The sequence below is a fragment of the Stegostoma tigrinum genome, chromosome 10 (genome assembly GCF_030684315.1).
Source record: "Stegostoma tigrinum isolate sSteTig4 chromosome 10, sSteTig4.hap1, whole genome shotgun sequence".
NCBI lineage: Eukaryota > Metazoa > Chordata > Chondrichthyes > Orectolobiformes > Stegostomatidae > Stegostoma > Stegostoma tigrinum.
This window is the reverse complement of record NC_081363.1, coordinates 10,719,843-10,733,317: the sequence shown is the minus strand read 5'-3', so window position 1 is coordinate 10,733,317 and position 13,475 is coordinate 10,719,843. Positions and strand designations below refer to the sequence as shown.

The window sequence follows — 13,475 nt, the reverse complement described above, 5'->3', positions numbered from 1 at the left end:
AACAAAATTAGAACATTGGGCCCATCAAGTCCACTCCACCTTTCAAACATGGCTGATATGTTTTTCAACTCCATTCCCCTAACTGGTGTAAAACACTCAGCTGTCAGCACCTCAGATTCAGGGAGGTGATGGCCTAGTGCTATAATCACCAGATTATTAATCCAGAGATCCAGATAGCATTCTGCGAATCTGGGGTTCAAATCCTGCCAGGGCAAATGGTGGAATTTGAATTCAGTAAAAAGATCTGGAATTAAGAATCTAATGATCGTGAAGCCAATGCCGATTGTTGGGAAAAAAACCCCATGTGGCTCCCTAGTTGTCCTTTAGGGAAGGAAACGGCATTCCTTACTGGGTCTGGCCTACATGTAACTGCAGAATGTCAATGTGGCTGGCTCTCAGCTATCCTCAGGGCAATTAGGGATGGACAATAAATGCTTCCTGGCCAGCAACAACCTCGTCATGTTAATAAATAAAGAAAAAGTATCACCTGCTCAATGGACAGTGCAGTTAGACAAGAACTTTTGGTGCTGAAATTGACATCACACATCAAAACATTACTGTTAAAATTATCCAGGAAATGAAAAACAAGATGGTGGAGATTTGGAAATAGAAACGGAACATTCTCGAAAAACTCAGTAGTTTTATTTTTCATACACAGGATGTGGGTATTGCTGGATGGGTCAGACTTACTGCCTGTCTCCATTTGTATCCCCATTCAGGAGGGAATAGGCTAATGGAGATCCACTCAGCACAAAACTGCGGCTGGCTCGGGAATGCCTCACACTGTTCTGAATGGTCTTGGTGAGCTGTTTTACACTGTTCCCCATGGTGTTGGTGAGCTGTTTTTCAATTTTCACCATGGTGTTGGTGAACTGCTTTACACTGTTCCCCATGGTGTCGGTGAGCTGCTTTACACTGTTCCCAATGGTGTTGATGAGCTGGTTTACACTGTTCCCCATGGTGTTGGTGAGCTGCTTTACACTGTTCCCCATTGTGTTGGTGAGCTGCTTTACACTGTTCCCCATGGTGTTGGTGAGCTGTTTTACACTGTTCCCCATGGTGTCGGTGAGCTGCTTTACACTGTTCCCAATGGTGTTGATGAGCTGGTTTACACTGTTCCCCATGGTGTTGGTGAGCTGCTTTACACTGTTCCCCATTGTGTTGGTGAGCTGCTTTACACTGTTCCCCATGGTGTCGGTGAGCTGCTTTATGCTGTTCCCCATGGTGTTGATGAGCTGCTTTACACTGTTCCCCATGGTGTTGGTGAGCTGCTTTACACTGTTCCCAATGGTGTTGGTGAGCTGCTTTACACTGTTCCCCATGGTGTCGGTGAGCTGCTTTACGCTGTTCCCCATGGTGTCGGTGAGCTGCTATACACTGTTCCACATGGTGTCTGTGAGCTGCTTTACACTGTTCACCATGGTGTTGGTGAGCTGCTTTACACTGTTCCCAATGGTGTTGGTGAGCTGCTTTACACTGTTCCCCATGGTGTCGGTGAACTGCTTTACACTGTTCCCAATGGTGTTGGTGAGCTGCTTTACACTGTTCCCCATGGTGTCGGTGAGCTGTTTTACACTGTTTCCCATGGTGTTGGTGAGCTGCTTTACACTGTTCCCCATGGTGTTGGTGAGCTGCTTTACACTGTTCCCAATGGTGTTGGTGAGGTGCTTTACACTGTTCCCAATGGTGTTGGTGAGCTGCTTTACACTGTTCCCCATGGTGTTGGTGAGCTGCTTTACACTGTTCCCCATGGTGTTGGTGAGCTGGTTTACGCTGTTCCCCATGGTGTTGGTGAGCTGCTTTACACTGTTCCCAATGGTGTTGGTGAGCTGCTTTACACTGTTCCCAATGGTGTTGGTGAGCTGCTTTACACTGTTCCCCATGGTGTCGGTGAACTGCTTTACACTGTTCCCAATGGTGTTGGTGAGCTGCTTTACACTGTTCCCCATGGTGTCGGTGAGCTGCTTTACACTGTTCCCAATGGTGTCGGTGAGCTGCTTTACACTGTTCCCCATGGTGTCGGTGAGCTGCTTTACACTGTTCCCAATGGTGTCGGTGAGCTGCTTTACACTGTTCCCCATGGTGTTGGTGAGCTGCTTTACACTGTTCCCAATGGTGTTGGTGAGCTGTTTTACACTGTTTCCCATGGTGTTGGTGAGCTGCTTTACACTGTTCCCCATGGTGTTGGTGAGCTGGTTTACACTGTTCCCCATGGTGTTGGTGAGCTGCTTTACACTGTTCCCCATGGTGTTGGTGAGCTGCTTTACGCTGTTCCCCATGGTGTTGGTGAGCTGCTTTACACTGTTCCCCATGGTGTTGGTGAGCTGGTTTACACTGTTCCCCATGGTGTTTGTGAGCTGCTTTACACTGTTCCCAATGGTGTTGGTGAGCTGCTTTACACTGTTCCCCATGGTGTTGGTGAGCTGCTTTACACTGTTCCCCATGGTGTTTGTGAGCTGGTTTACACTGTTCCCCATGGTGTTTGTGAGCTGCTTTACACTGTTCCCAATGGTGTTGGTGAGCTGCTTTACACTGTTCCCCATGGTGTTGGTGAGCTGCTTTACACTGTTTCCAATGGTGTTGGTGAGGTGCTTTACACTGTTCCCCATGGTGTTGGTGAGGTGCTTTACACTGTTCACCATGGTGTTGGTGAGCTGCTTTACACTGTTCCCCATGGTGTTGGTGAGCTGCTTTACACTGTTCCCAATGGTGTTGGTGAGCTGCTTTACACTGTTCCCCATGGTGTTGGTGAGCTGCTTTACACTGTTCCCAATGGTGTTGGTGAGCTGGTCTACACTGTTCCCCATGGTGTTGGTGAGCTGCTTTACACTGTTCCCCATGGTGTTGGTGAGCTGGTTTACACTGTTCCCCATGGTGTTGGTGAGCTGCTTTATGCTGTTCCCCATGGTGTTGGTGAGCTGCTTTACACTGTTCCCCATGGTGTTGGTGAGCTGGTTTACACTGTTCCCCATGGTGTTGGTGAGCTGCTTTACACTGTTCCCCATGGTGTTGGTGAGCTGCTTTACACTGTTCCCCATGGTGTTGGTGAGCTGTTTTACACTGTTCCCCATGGTGTTGGTGAGCTGGTTTACGCTGTTCCCCATGGTGTTGGTGAGCTGCTTTACACTGTTCACTCTCGTGTTGGTGAGCTGCTTTACACTGTTCCCCATGGTGTTGGTGAGCTGCTTTACACTGTTCCCAATGGTGTTGGTGAGCTGCTTTACACTGTTCCCAATGGTGTTGGTGAGCTGTTTTACACTGTTCCCCATGGTGTTGGTGAGCTGCTTTACACTGTTCCCAATGGTGTTGGTGAGCTGCTTTACACTGTTCCCAATGGTGTTGGTGAGCTGCTTTACACTGTTTCCCATGGTGTTGGTGAGCTGTTTTACACTGTTCCCCATGGTGTTGGTGAGCTGGTTTACGCTGTTCCCCATGGTGTTGGTGAGCTGCTTTACACTGTTCCCAATGGTGTTGGTGAGCTGCTTTACACTGTTCCCCATGGTGTTGGTGAGCTGTTTTACACTGTTCCCCATGGTGTTGGTGAGCTGGTTTACGCTGTTCCCCATGGTGTTGGTAAGCTGCTTTACACTGTTTCCCATGGTGTTGGTGAGCTGCTTTACACTGTTCCCAATGGTGTTGGTGAGCTGGTTTACACTGTTCCCAATGGTGTTGGTGAGCTGCTTTACACTGTTCCCCATGGTGTTGGTGAGCTGCTTTACTCTGTTCCCCATGGTGATGGTGAGCTGGTTTACACTGTTCCCATGGTGTTGGTGAGCTGTTTTACACTGTTCCCCATGGTGTTGGTGAGCTGCTTTACACTGTTCACCATGGTGTTGGTGAGCTGCTTTACTCTGTTCCCCATGGTGATGGTGAGCTGGTTTACACTGTTCCCATGGTGTTGGTGAGCTGTTTTACACTGTTCCCCATGGTGTTGGTGAGCTGCTTTACACTGTTCACCATGGTGTTGGTGAGCTGCTTTACACTGTTCACCATGGTGTCGGTGAGCTGGTTTACGCTGTTCCCCATGGTGTTGGTGAGCTGCTTTACACTGTTCCCCATGGTGTCGGTGAGCTGGTTTACGCTGTTCCCCATGGTGTTGGTGAGCTGCTTTATACTGTTCACCATGGTGTTGGTGAGCTGCTTTACACTGTTCCCCATGGTGTTGGTGAGCTGCTTTATACTGTTCCCCATGGTGTTGGTGAGCTGCTTTATACTGTTCACCATGGTGTTGGTGAGCTGCTTTACGCTGTTCCCCATGGTGTTGGTGAGCTGCTTTACACTGTTCCCAATGGTGTCGGTGAGCTGCTTTACACTGTTCCCCATGGTGTTGGTGAGGTGCTTTACACTGTTCCCCATGGTGTTGGTGAGCTGCTTTACACTGTTCCCAATGGTGTTGGTGAGCTGCTTTACACTGTTCCCCATGGTGTTGGTGAGCTGGTTTACACTGTTCCCCATGGTGTTGGTGAGCTGGTTTACGCTGTTCCCCATGGTGTTGGTGAGCTGGTTTACGCTGTTCACCATGGTGTTGGTGAGCTGTTTTACACTGTTCCCCATGGTGTTGGTGAGCTGCTTTACACTGTTCCCCATGGTGTTGGTGAGCTGCTTTATGCTGTTCCCCATGGTGTTGGTGAGCTGGTTTACGCTGTTCCCCATGGTGTTGGTGAGCTGCTTTACACTGTTCCCAATGGTGTTGGTGAGCTGCTTTACACTGTTCCCCATGGTGTCGGTGAGCTGCTTTACACTGTTCCCAATGGTGTTGGTGAGCTGCTTTACACTGTTCCCCATGGTGTCGGTGAGCTGTTTTACACTGTTCCCCATGGTGTCGGTGAGCTGTTTTACACTGTTCCCCATGGTGTTGGTGAGCTGCTTTACACTGTTCCCCATGGTGTTGGTGAGCTGCTTTACACTGTTCCCCATGGTGTTGGTGAGCTGCTTTACGCTGTTCCCCATGGTGTTGGTGAGCTGCTTTACACTGTTCCCAATGGTGTCGGTGAGCTGGTTTACGCTGTTCCCCATGGTGTTGGTGAGCTGCTTTACACTGTTCCCAATGGTGTTGGTGAGCTGCTTTACACTGTTCCCCATGGTGTTGGTGAGCTGCTTTACACTGTTCCCCATGGTGTTGGTGAGCTGCTTTACACTGTTCCCAATGGTGTTGGTGAGCTGCTTTACACTGTTCCCCATGGTGTTGGTGAGCTGCTTTACACTGTTCCCCATGGTGTTGGTGAGCTGGTTTACACTGTTCCCCATGGTGTTGGTGAGCTGCTTTACACTGTTCCCCATGGTGTTGGTGAGCTGCTTTACACTGTTCCCAATGGTGTTGGTGAGCTGCTTTACACTGTTCCCCATGGTGTTGGTGAGCTGGTTTACACTGTTCCCAATGGTGTTGGTGAGCTGCTTTACACTGTTCCCAATGGTGTTGGTGAGCTGCTTTACACTGTTCCCCATGGTGTTGGTGAGCTGCTTTACACTGTTCCCAATGGTGTTGGTGAGCTGCTTTACACTGTTCCCCATGGTGTTGGTGAGCTGCTTTACACTGTTCACCATGGTGTTGGTGAGCTGCTTTACACTGTTCCCCATGGTGTTGGTGAGCTGCTTTACACTGTTCACCATGGTGTTGGTGAGCTGGTTTACGCTGTTCCCCATGGTGTTGGTGAGCTGCTTTACACTGTTCCCCATGGTGTCTGTGAGCTGCTTTACACTGTTCCCCATGGTGTTGGTGAGCTGGTTTACGCTGTTCCCCATGGTGTTGGTGAGCTGGTTTACGCTGTTCCCCATGGTGTTGGTGAGCTGGTTTACGCTGTTCACCATGGTGTTGGTGAGCTGGTTTACGCTGTTCACCATGGTGTTGGTGAGCTGGTTTACGCTGTTCCCCATGGTGTTGGTGAGCTGGTTTACGCTGTTCCCCATGGTGTTGGTGAGCTGCTTTACACTGTTCCCCATGGTGTCTGTGAGCTGTTTTACACTGTTCCCCATGGTGTTGGTGAGCTGGTTTACGCTGTTCCCCATGGTGTTGGTGAGCTGCTTTACACTGTTCCACATGGTGTCTGTGAGCTGCTTTACACTGTTCCCAATGGTGTTGGTGAGCTGCTTTACACTGTTCCCAATGGTGTTGGTGAGCTGCTTTACACTGTTCCCCATGGTGTCGGTGAGCTGCTTTACACTGTTCCCAATGGTGTTGGTGAGCTGCTTTACACTGTTTCCCATGGTGTTGGTGAGCTGCTTTACGCTGTTCCCCATGGTGTTGGTGAGCTGCTTTACACTGTTCCCAATGGTGTTGGTGAGCTGCTTTACACTGTTCCCCATGGTGTTGGTGAGCTGCTTTACGCTGTTCCCCATGGTGTTGGTGAGCTGCTTTACACTGTTCCCCATGGTGTTGGTGAGGTGCTTTACACTGTTCACCATGGTGTTGGTGAGCTGCTTTACACTGTTCCCAATGGTGTTGGTGAGCTGCTTTACACTGTTCCCCATGGTGTTGGTGAGCTGCTTTACACTGTTCCCCATGGTGTTTGTGAGCTGCTTTACACTGTTCCCAATGGTGTTGGTGAGCTGCTTTACACTGTTCCCCATGGTGTCGGTGAGCTGCTTTACACTGTTCCCCATGGTGTTGGTGAGCTGCTTTACACTGTTCACCATGGTGTTGGTGAGCTGCTTTATACTGTTCCCCATGGTGTTGGTGAGCTGCTTTACACTGTTCCCCATGGTGTTGGTGAGCTGGTTTACACTGTTCCCCATGGTGTTGGTGAGCTGGTTTACGCTGTTCCCCATGGTGTTGGTGAGCTGCTTAACACTGTTCCCCATGGTGTTGGTGAGCTGCTTTACACTGTTCCCAATGGTGTTGGTGAGCTGCTTTACACTGTTTCCCATGGTGTTGTTGAGCTGCTTTACACTGTTCCCCATGGTGTTGGTGAGCTGCTTTACACTGTTCCCCATGGTGTTGGTGAGCTGCTTTACACTGTTCCCCATGGTGATGGAGAGCTGCTTTACACTGTTCCCCATGGTGTTGGTGAGCTGCTTTACACTGTTCACCATGGTGTTGGTGAGCTGGTTTACACTGTTCCCCATGGTGTTGGTGAGCTGCTTTACACTGTTCCCCATGGTGTTGGTGAGCTGGTTTACGCTGTTCCCCATGGTGTTGGTGAGCTGCTTTACACTGTTCCCCATGGTGTTGGTGAGCTGCTTTATGCTGTTCCCCATGGTGTTGGTGAGCTGGTTTACGCTGTTCCCCATGGTGTTGGTGAGCTGCTTTACACTGTTCACCATGGTGTTGGTGAGCTGGTTTACACTGTTCCCCATGGTGTTGGTGAGCTGGTTTACGCTGTTCCCCATGGTGTTGGTGAGCTGGTTTACGCTGTTCCCCATGGTGTTGGTGAGCTGCTTTACACTGTTCCCCATGGTGTTGGTGAGCTGTTTTACACTGTTCCCCATGGTGTTGGTGAGCTGGTTTACGCTGTTCCCAATGGTGTTGGTGAGCTGCTTTACACTGTTCACTCTGGTGTTGGTGAGCTGCTTAACACTGTTCCCAATGGTGTTTGTGAGCTGCTTTACACTGTTCCCCATGGTGTTGGTGAGCTGCTTTACACTGTTCCCAATGGTGTTGGTGAGCTGCTTTACACTGTTCCCCATGGTGTTGGTGAGCTGGTTTACGCTGTTCCCCATGGTGTTGGTGAGCTGGTTTACGCTGTTCACCATGGTGTTGGTGAGCTGTTTTACACTGTTCCCAATGGTGTTGGTGAGCTGCTTTACACTGTTCACCATGGTGTTGGTGAGCTGCTTTACACTGTTCCCCATGGTGTTGGTGAGCTGCTTTACACTGTTCACCATGGTGTTGGTGAGCTGGTTTACGCTGTTCCCCATGGTGTTGGTGAGCTGCTTTACACTGTTCCCAATGGTGTTGGTGAGCTGCTTTACACTGTTCCCCATGGTGTTGGTGAGCTGCTTTACACTGTTCCCAATGGTGTTGGTGAGCTGCTTTACACTGTTCCCCATGGTGTTGGTGAGCTGCTTTACACTGTTCCCAATGGTGTTGGTGAGCTGGTTTACGCTGTTCCCCATGGTGTTGGTGAGCTGCTTTACACTGTTCCCCATGGTGTCGGTGAGCTGCTTTACACTGTTCCCAATGGTGTTGGTGAGCTGCTTTACACTGTTCCCCATGGTGTTGGTGAGCTGGTTTACACTGTTCCCAATGGTGTTGGTGAGCTGCTTTACACTGTTCCCAATGGTGTTGGTGAGCTGCTTTATGCTGTTCCCCATGGTGTTGGTGAGCTGCTTTACACTGTTCCCAATGGTGTTGGTGAGCTGCTTTACACTGTTCCCAATGGTGTTGGTGAGCTGCTTTATGCTGTTCCCCATGGTGTTGGTGAGCTGCTTTACACTGTTCCCAATGGTGTTGGTGAGCTGCTTTACACTGTTCCCAATGGTGTTGGTGAGCTGTTAAAACACTGTTCCCAATGGTGTTGGTGAGCTGCTTTACACTGTTCCCAATGGTGTTGGTGAGCTGCTTTACACTGTTCCCCATGGTGTCGGTGAGCTGGTTTACGCTGTTCCCCATGGTGTTGGTGAGCTGCTTTACACTGTTCCCAATGGTGTTGGTGAGCTGCTTTACACTGTTCCCAATGGTGTTGGTGAGCTGCTTTACACTGTTCACCATGGTGTTGGTGAGCTGCTTTACACTGTTCCCCATGGTGTTGGTGAGCTGCTTTACACTGTTCACCATGGTGTTGGTGAGCTGGTTTACGCTGTTCCCCATGGTGTTGGTGAGCTGCTTTACACTGTTCCCCATGGTGTTGGTGAGCTGGTTTACACTGTTCCCCATGGTGTTGGTGAGCTGGTTTACACTGTTCCCCATGGTGTTGGTGAGCTGGTTTACGCTGTTCCCCATGGTGTTGGTGAGCTGCTTTACACTGTTCCCCATGGTGTCTGTGAGCTGCTTTACACTTTTCCCCATGGTGTTGGTGAGCTGGTTTACGCTGTTCCCCATGGTGTTGGTGAGCTGGTTTACGCTGTTCCCCATGGTGTTGGTGAGCTGGTTTACGCTGTTCACCATGGTGTTGGTGAGCTGGTTTACGCTGTTCACCATGGTGTTGGTGAGCTGGTTTACGCTGTTCCCCATGGTGTCTGTGAGCTGCTTTACACTGTTCCCAATGGTGTTGGTGAGCTGGTTTACGCTGTTCCCCATGGTGTTGGTGAGCTGGTTTACACTGTTCCCAATGGTGTTGGTGAGCTGCTTTACACTGTTCCCCATGGTGTGGGTGAGCTGCTTTACACTGTTCCCCATGGTGTTGGTGAGCTGGTTTACACTGTTCCCCATGGTGTTGGTGAGCTGGTTTACGCTGTTCCCCATGGTGTTGGTGAGCTGGTTTACGCTGTTCACCATGGTGTTGGTGAGCTGTTTTACACTGTTCCCCATGGTGTTGGTGAGCTGGTTTACGCTGTTCACCATGGTGTTGGTGAGCTGGTTTACGCTGTTCCCCATGGTGTTGGTGAGCTGCTTTACGCTGTTCCCCATGGTGTCGGTGAGCTGCTTTACACTGTTCCCCATGGTGTTGTTGAGCTGCTTTACACTGTTCACCATGGTGTTGGTGAGCTGCTTTACACTGTTCCCCATGGTGTCGGTGAGCTGCTTTACACTGTTCCCCATGGTGTTGGTGAGCTGCTTTACACTGTTCCCAATGGTGTTGTTGAGCTGCTTTACACTGTTCCCAATGGTGTTGGTGAGCTGCTTTACACTGTTCCCAATGGTGTCGGTGAGCTGCTTTACACTGTTCCCCATGGTGTTGGTGAGCTGCTTTATACTGTTCACCATGGTGTTGGTGAGCTGGTTTACGCTGTTCCCCATGGTGTTGGTGAGCTGCTTTACACTGTTCCCAATGGTGTTGGTGAGCTGCTTTACACTGTTCCCAATGGTGTTGGTGAGCTGCTTTATACTGTTCACCATGGTGTTGGTGAGCTGGTTTACGCTGTTCCCCATGGTGTTGGTGAGCTGCTTTACACTGTTCCCCATGGTGTTGGTGAGCTGCTTTACACTGTTCCCAATGGTGTTGGTGAGCTGCTTTACACTGTTCCCCATGGTGTTGGTGAGCTGCTTTACACTGTTCCCCATGGTGTTGGTGAGCTGCTTTACACTGTTCCCCATGGTGTTGGTGAGCTGCTTTACACTGTTCCCCATGGTGTTGGTGAGCTGCTTTACACTGTTCCCCATGGTGTTGGTGAGCTGGTTTACGCTGTTCCCCATGGTGTTGGTGAGCTGGTTTACGCTGTTCACCATGGTGTTGGTGAGCTGTTTTACACTGTTCCCAATGGTGTTGGTGAGCTGCTTTACACTGTTCACCATGGTGTTGGTGAGCTGCTTTACACTGTTCCCCATGGTGTTGGTGAGCTGCTTTACACTGTTCACCATGGTGTTGGTGAGCTGGTTTACGCTGTTCCCCATGGTGTTGGTGAGCTGCTTTACACTGTTCCCAATGGTGTTGGTGAGCTGCTTTACACTGTTCCCAATGGTGTTGGTGAGCTGCTTTACACTGTTCCCCATGGTGTTGGTGAGCTGCTTTACACTGTTCCCAATGGTGTTGGTGAGCTGCTTTACACTGTTCCCCATGGTGTTGGTGAGCTGCTTTACACTGTTCCCAATGGTGTTGGTGAGCTGGTTTACGCTGTTCCCCATGGTGTTGGTGAGCTGCTTTACACTGTTCCCCATGGTGTCGGTGAGCTGCTTTACACTGTTCCCAATGGTGTTGGTGAGCTGCTTTACACTGTTCCCCATGGTGTTGGTGAGCTGGTTTACACTGTTCCCAATGGTGTTGGTGAGCTGCTTTACACTGTTCCCAATGGTGTTGGTGAGCTGCTTTATGCTGTTCCCCATGGTGTTGGTGAGCTGCTTTACACTGTTCCCAATGGTGTTGGTGAGCTGCTTTACACTGTTCCCAATGGTGTTGGTGAGCTGCTTTATGCTGTTCCCCATGGTGTTGGTGAGCTGCTTTACACTGTTCCCAATGGTGTTGGTGAGCTGCTTTACACTGTTCCCAATGGTGTTGGTGAGCTGTTTTACACTGTTCCCAATGGTGTTGGTGAGCTGCTTTATGCTGTTCCCCATGGTGTTGGTGAGCTGCTTTACACTGTTCCCAATGGTGTTGGTGAGCTGCTTTACACTGTTCCCAATGGTGTTGGTGAGCTGCTTTACACTGTTCCCCATGGTGTTGGTGAGCTGCTTTACACTGTTCACCATGGTGTTGGTGAGCTGGTTTACACTGTTCCCCATGGTGTCTGTGAGCTGCTTTACACTGTTCCCAATGGTGTTGGTGAGCTGGTTTACGCTGTTCCCCATGGTGTTGGTGAGCTGCTTTACACTTTTCCCAATGGTGTTGGTGAGCTGCTTTACACTGTGTCCCATGGTGTTGGTGAGCTGCTTTACACTGTTCCCAATGGTGTTGGTGAGCTGCTTTACACTGTTCCCCATGGTGTTGGTGAGCTGCTTTACACTGTTCACCATGGTGTTGGTGAGCTGCTTTACACTGTTCCCCATGGTGTTGGTGAGCTGCTTTACACTGTTCACCATGGTGTTGGTGAGCTGGTTTACGCTGTTCCCCATGGTGTTGGTGAGCTGCTTTACACTGTTCCCAATGGTGTTGGTGAGCTGCTTTACACTGTTCCCCATGGTGTCTGTGAGCTGCTTTACACTGTTCCCCATGGTGTTGGTGAGCTGGTTTACGCTGTTCCCCATGGTGTTGGTGAGCTGGTTTACGCTGTTCACCATGGTGTTGGTGAGCTGCTTTACACTGTTCCCCATGGTGTTGGTGAGCTGCTTTACACTGTTCCCCATGGTGTTGGTGAGCTGGTTTACGCTGTTCCCCATGGTGTTGGTGAGCTGCTTTACACTGTTCCCCATGGTGTTGGTGAGCTGCTTTACACTGTTCCCCATGGTGTTGGTGAGCTGCTTTACACTGTTCCCCATGGTGTCTGTGAGCTGCTTTACACTGTTCCCCATGGTGTTGGTGAGCTGGTTTACGCTGTTCCCCATGGTGTCGGTGAGCTGCTTTACACTGTTCCACATGGTGTCTGTGAGCTGCTTTACACTGTTCCCAATGGTGTTGGTGAGCTGCTTTACACTGTTCCCAATGGTGTTGGTGAGCTGCTTTACACTGTTCCCCATGGTGTCGGTGAGCTGCTTTACACTGTTCCCAATGGTGTCGGTGTGCTGCTATACACTGTTCCACATGGTGTCGGTGAGCTGTTTTACACTGTTTCCCATGGTGTTGGTGAGCTGCTTTACACTGTTCCCAATGGTGTTGGTGAGCTGCTTTACACTGTTTCCAATGGTGTTGGTGAGCTGCTTTACACTGTTCCCCATGGTGTTGGTGAGCTGCTTTACACTGTTTCCAATGGTGTTGGTGAGCTGCTTTACACTGTTCCCCATGGTGTTGGTGAGGTGCTTTACACTGTTCACCATGGTGTTGGTGAGCTGCTTTACACTGTTCCCAATGGTGTTGGTGAGCTGCTTTACACTGTTCCCCATGGTGTTGGTGAGCTGCTTTACACTGTTCACCATGGTGTTGGTGAGCTGCTTTATACTGTTCCCCATGGTGTTGGTGAGCTGGTTTACACTGTTCCCCATGGTGTTGGTGAGCTGCTTAACACTGTTCCCCATGGTGTTGGTGAGCTGGTTTACGCTGTTCCCAATGGTGTTGGTGAGCTGCTTTACACTGTTCCCCATGGTGTTGGTGAGCTGGTTTACGCTGTTCCCCATGGTGTTGGTGAGCTGCTTAACACTGTTCCCCATGGTGTTGGTGAGCTGCTTTACACTGTTCCCAATGGTGTTGGTGAGCTGCTTTACTCTGTTCCCCATGGTGTTGGTGAGCTGCTTAACACTGTTCCCCATGGTGTTGGTGAGCTGCTTTACACTGTTCCCCATGGTGTTGGTGAGCTGCTTTACACTGTTCCCCATGGTGTTGGTGAGCTGGTTTACGCTGTTCCCCATGGTGTTGGTGAGCTGCTTTACACTGTTCCCCATGGTGTTGGTGAGCTGTTTTACACTGTTCCCCATGGTGTTGGTGAGCTGGTTTACGCTGTTCCCCATGGTGTTGGTGAGCTGCTTTACACTGTTCACCATGGTGTTGGAGAGCTGCTTTATGCTGTTCCCCATGGTGTTGGTGAGCTGCTTTACGCTGTTCCCCATGGTGTTGGTGAGCTGCTTTACACTGTTCCCCATGGTGTTGGTGAGCTGTTTTACACTGTTCACCATGGTGTTGGTGAGCTGGTTTACGCTGTTCCCCATGGTGTTGGTGAGCTGCTTTACGCTGTTCCCCATGGTGTTGGTGAGCTGCTTTACGCTGTTCCCCATGGTGTTGGTGAGCTGCTTTACACTGTTCCCAATGGTGTTGGTGAGCTGGTTTACACTGTTCCCCATGGTGTTGGTGAGCTGCTTTACACTGTTCCCCATGGTGTTGGTGAGCTGCTTTACACTGTTCCCAATGGTGTTGGTG

General features: G+C 50.2%; 1 protein-coding gene across 2 annotated transcripts in view; it reads left to right on the top strand.

The window, feature by feature from the left end:
• nrxn3a (neurexin 3a) overlaps positions 1–13,475 on the top strand; it is a 2,036,587-nt gene that overhangs the window by 1,970,210 nt on the left and 52,902 nt on the right. The window contains exon 22 of one of the 2 annotated variants that reach the window (XM_059648998.1): positions 720–801. The exons of the other annotated variant lie outside the window; for it this stretch is intronic. Coding sequence (XP_059504981.1) covers positions 720–801 — 82 coding nt within the window. The remainder of the gene's footprint in view (positions 1–719; positions 802–13,475) is intronic. 2 annotated transcript variants of the gene reach the window in all.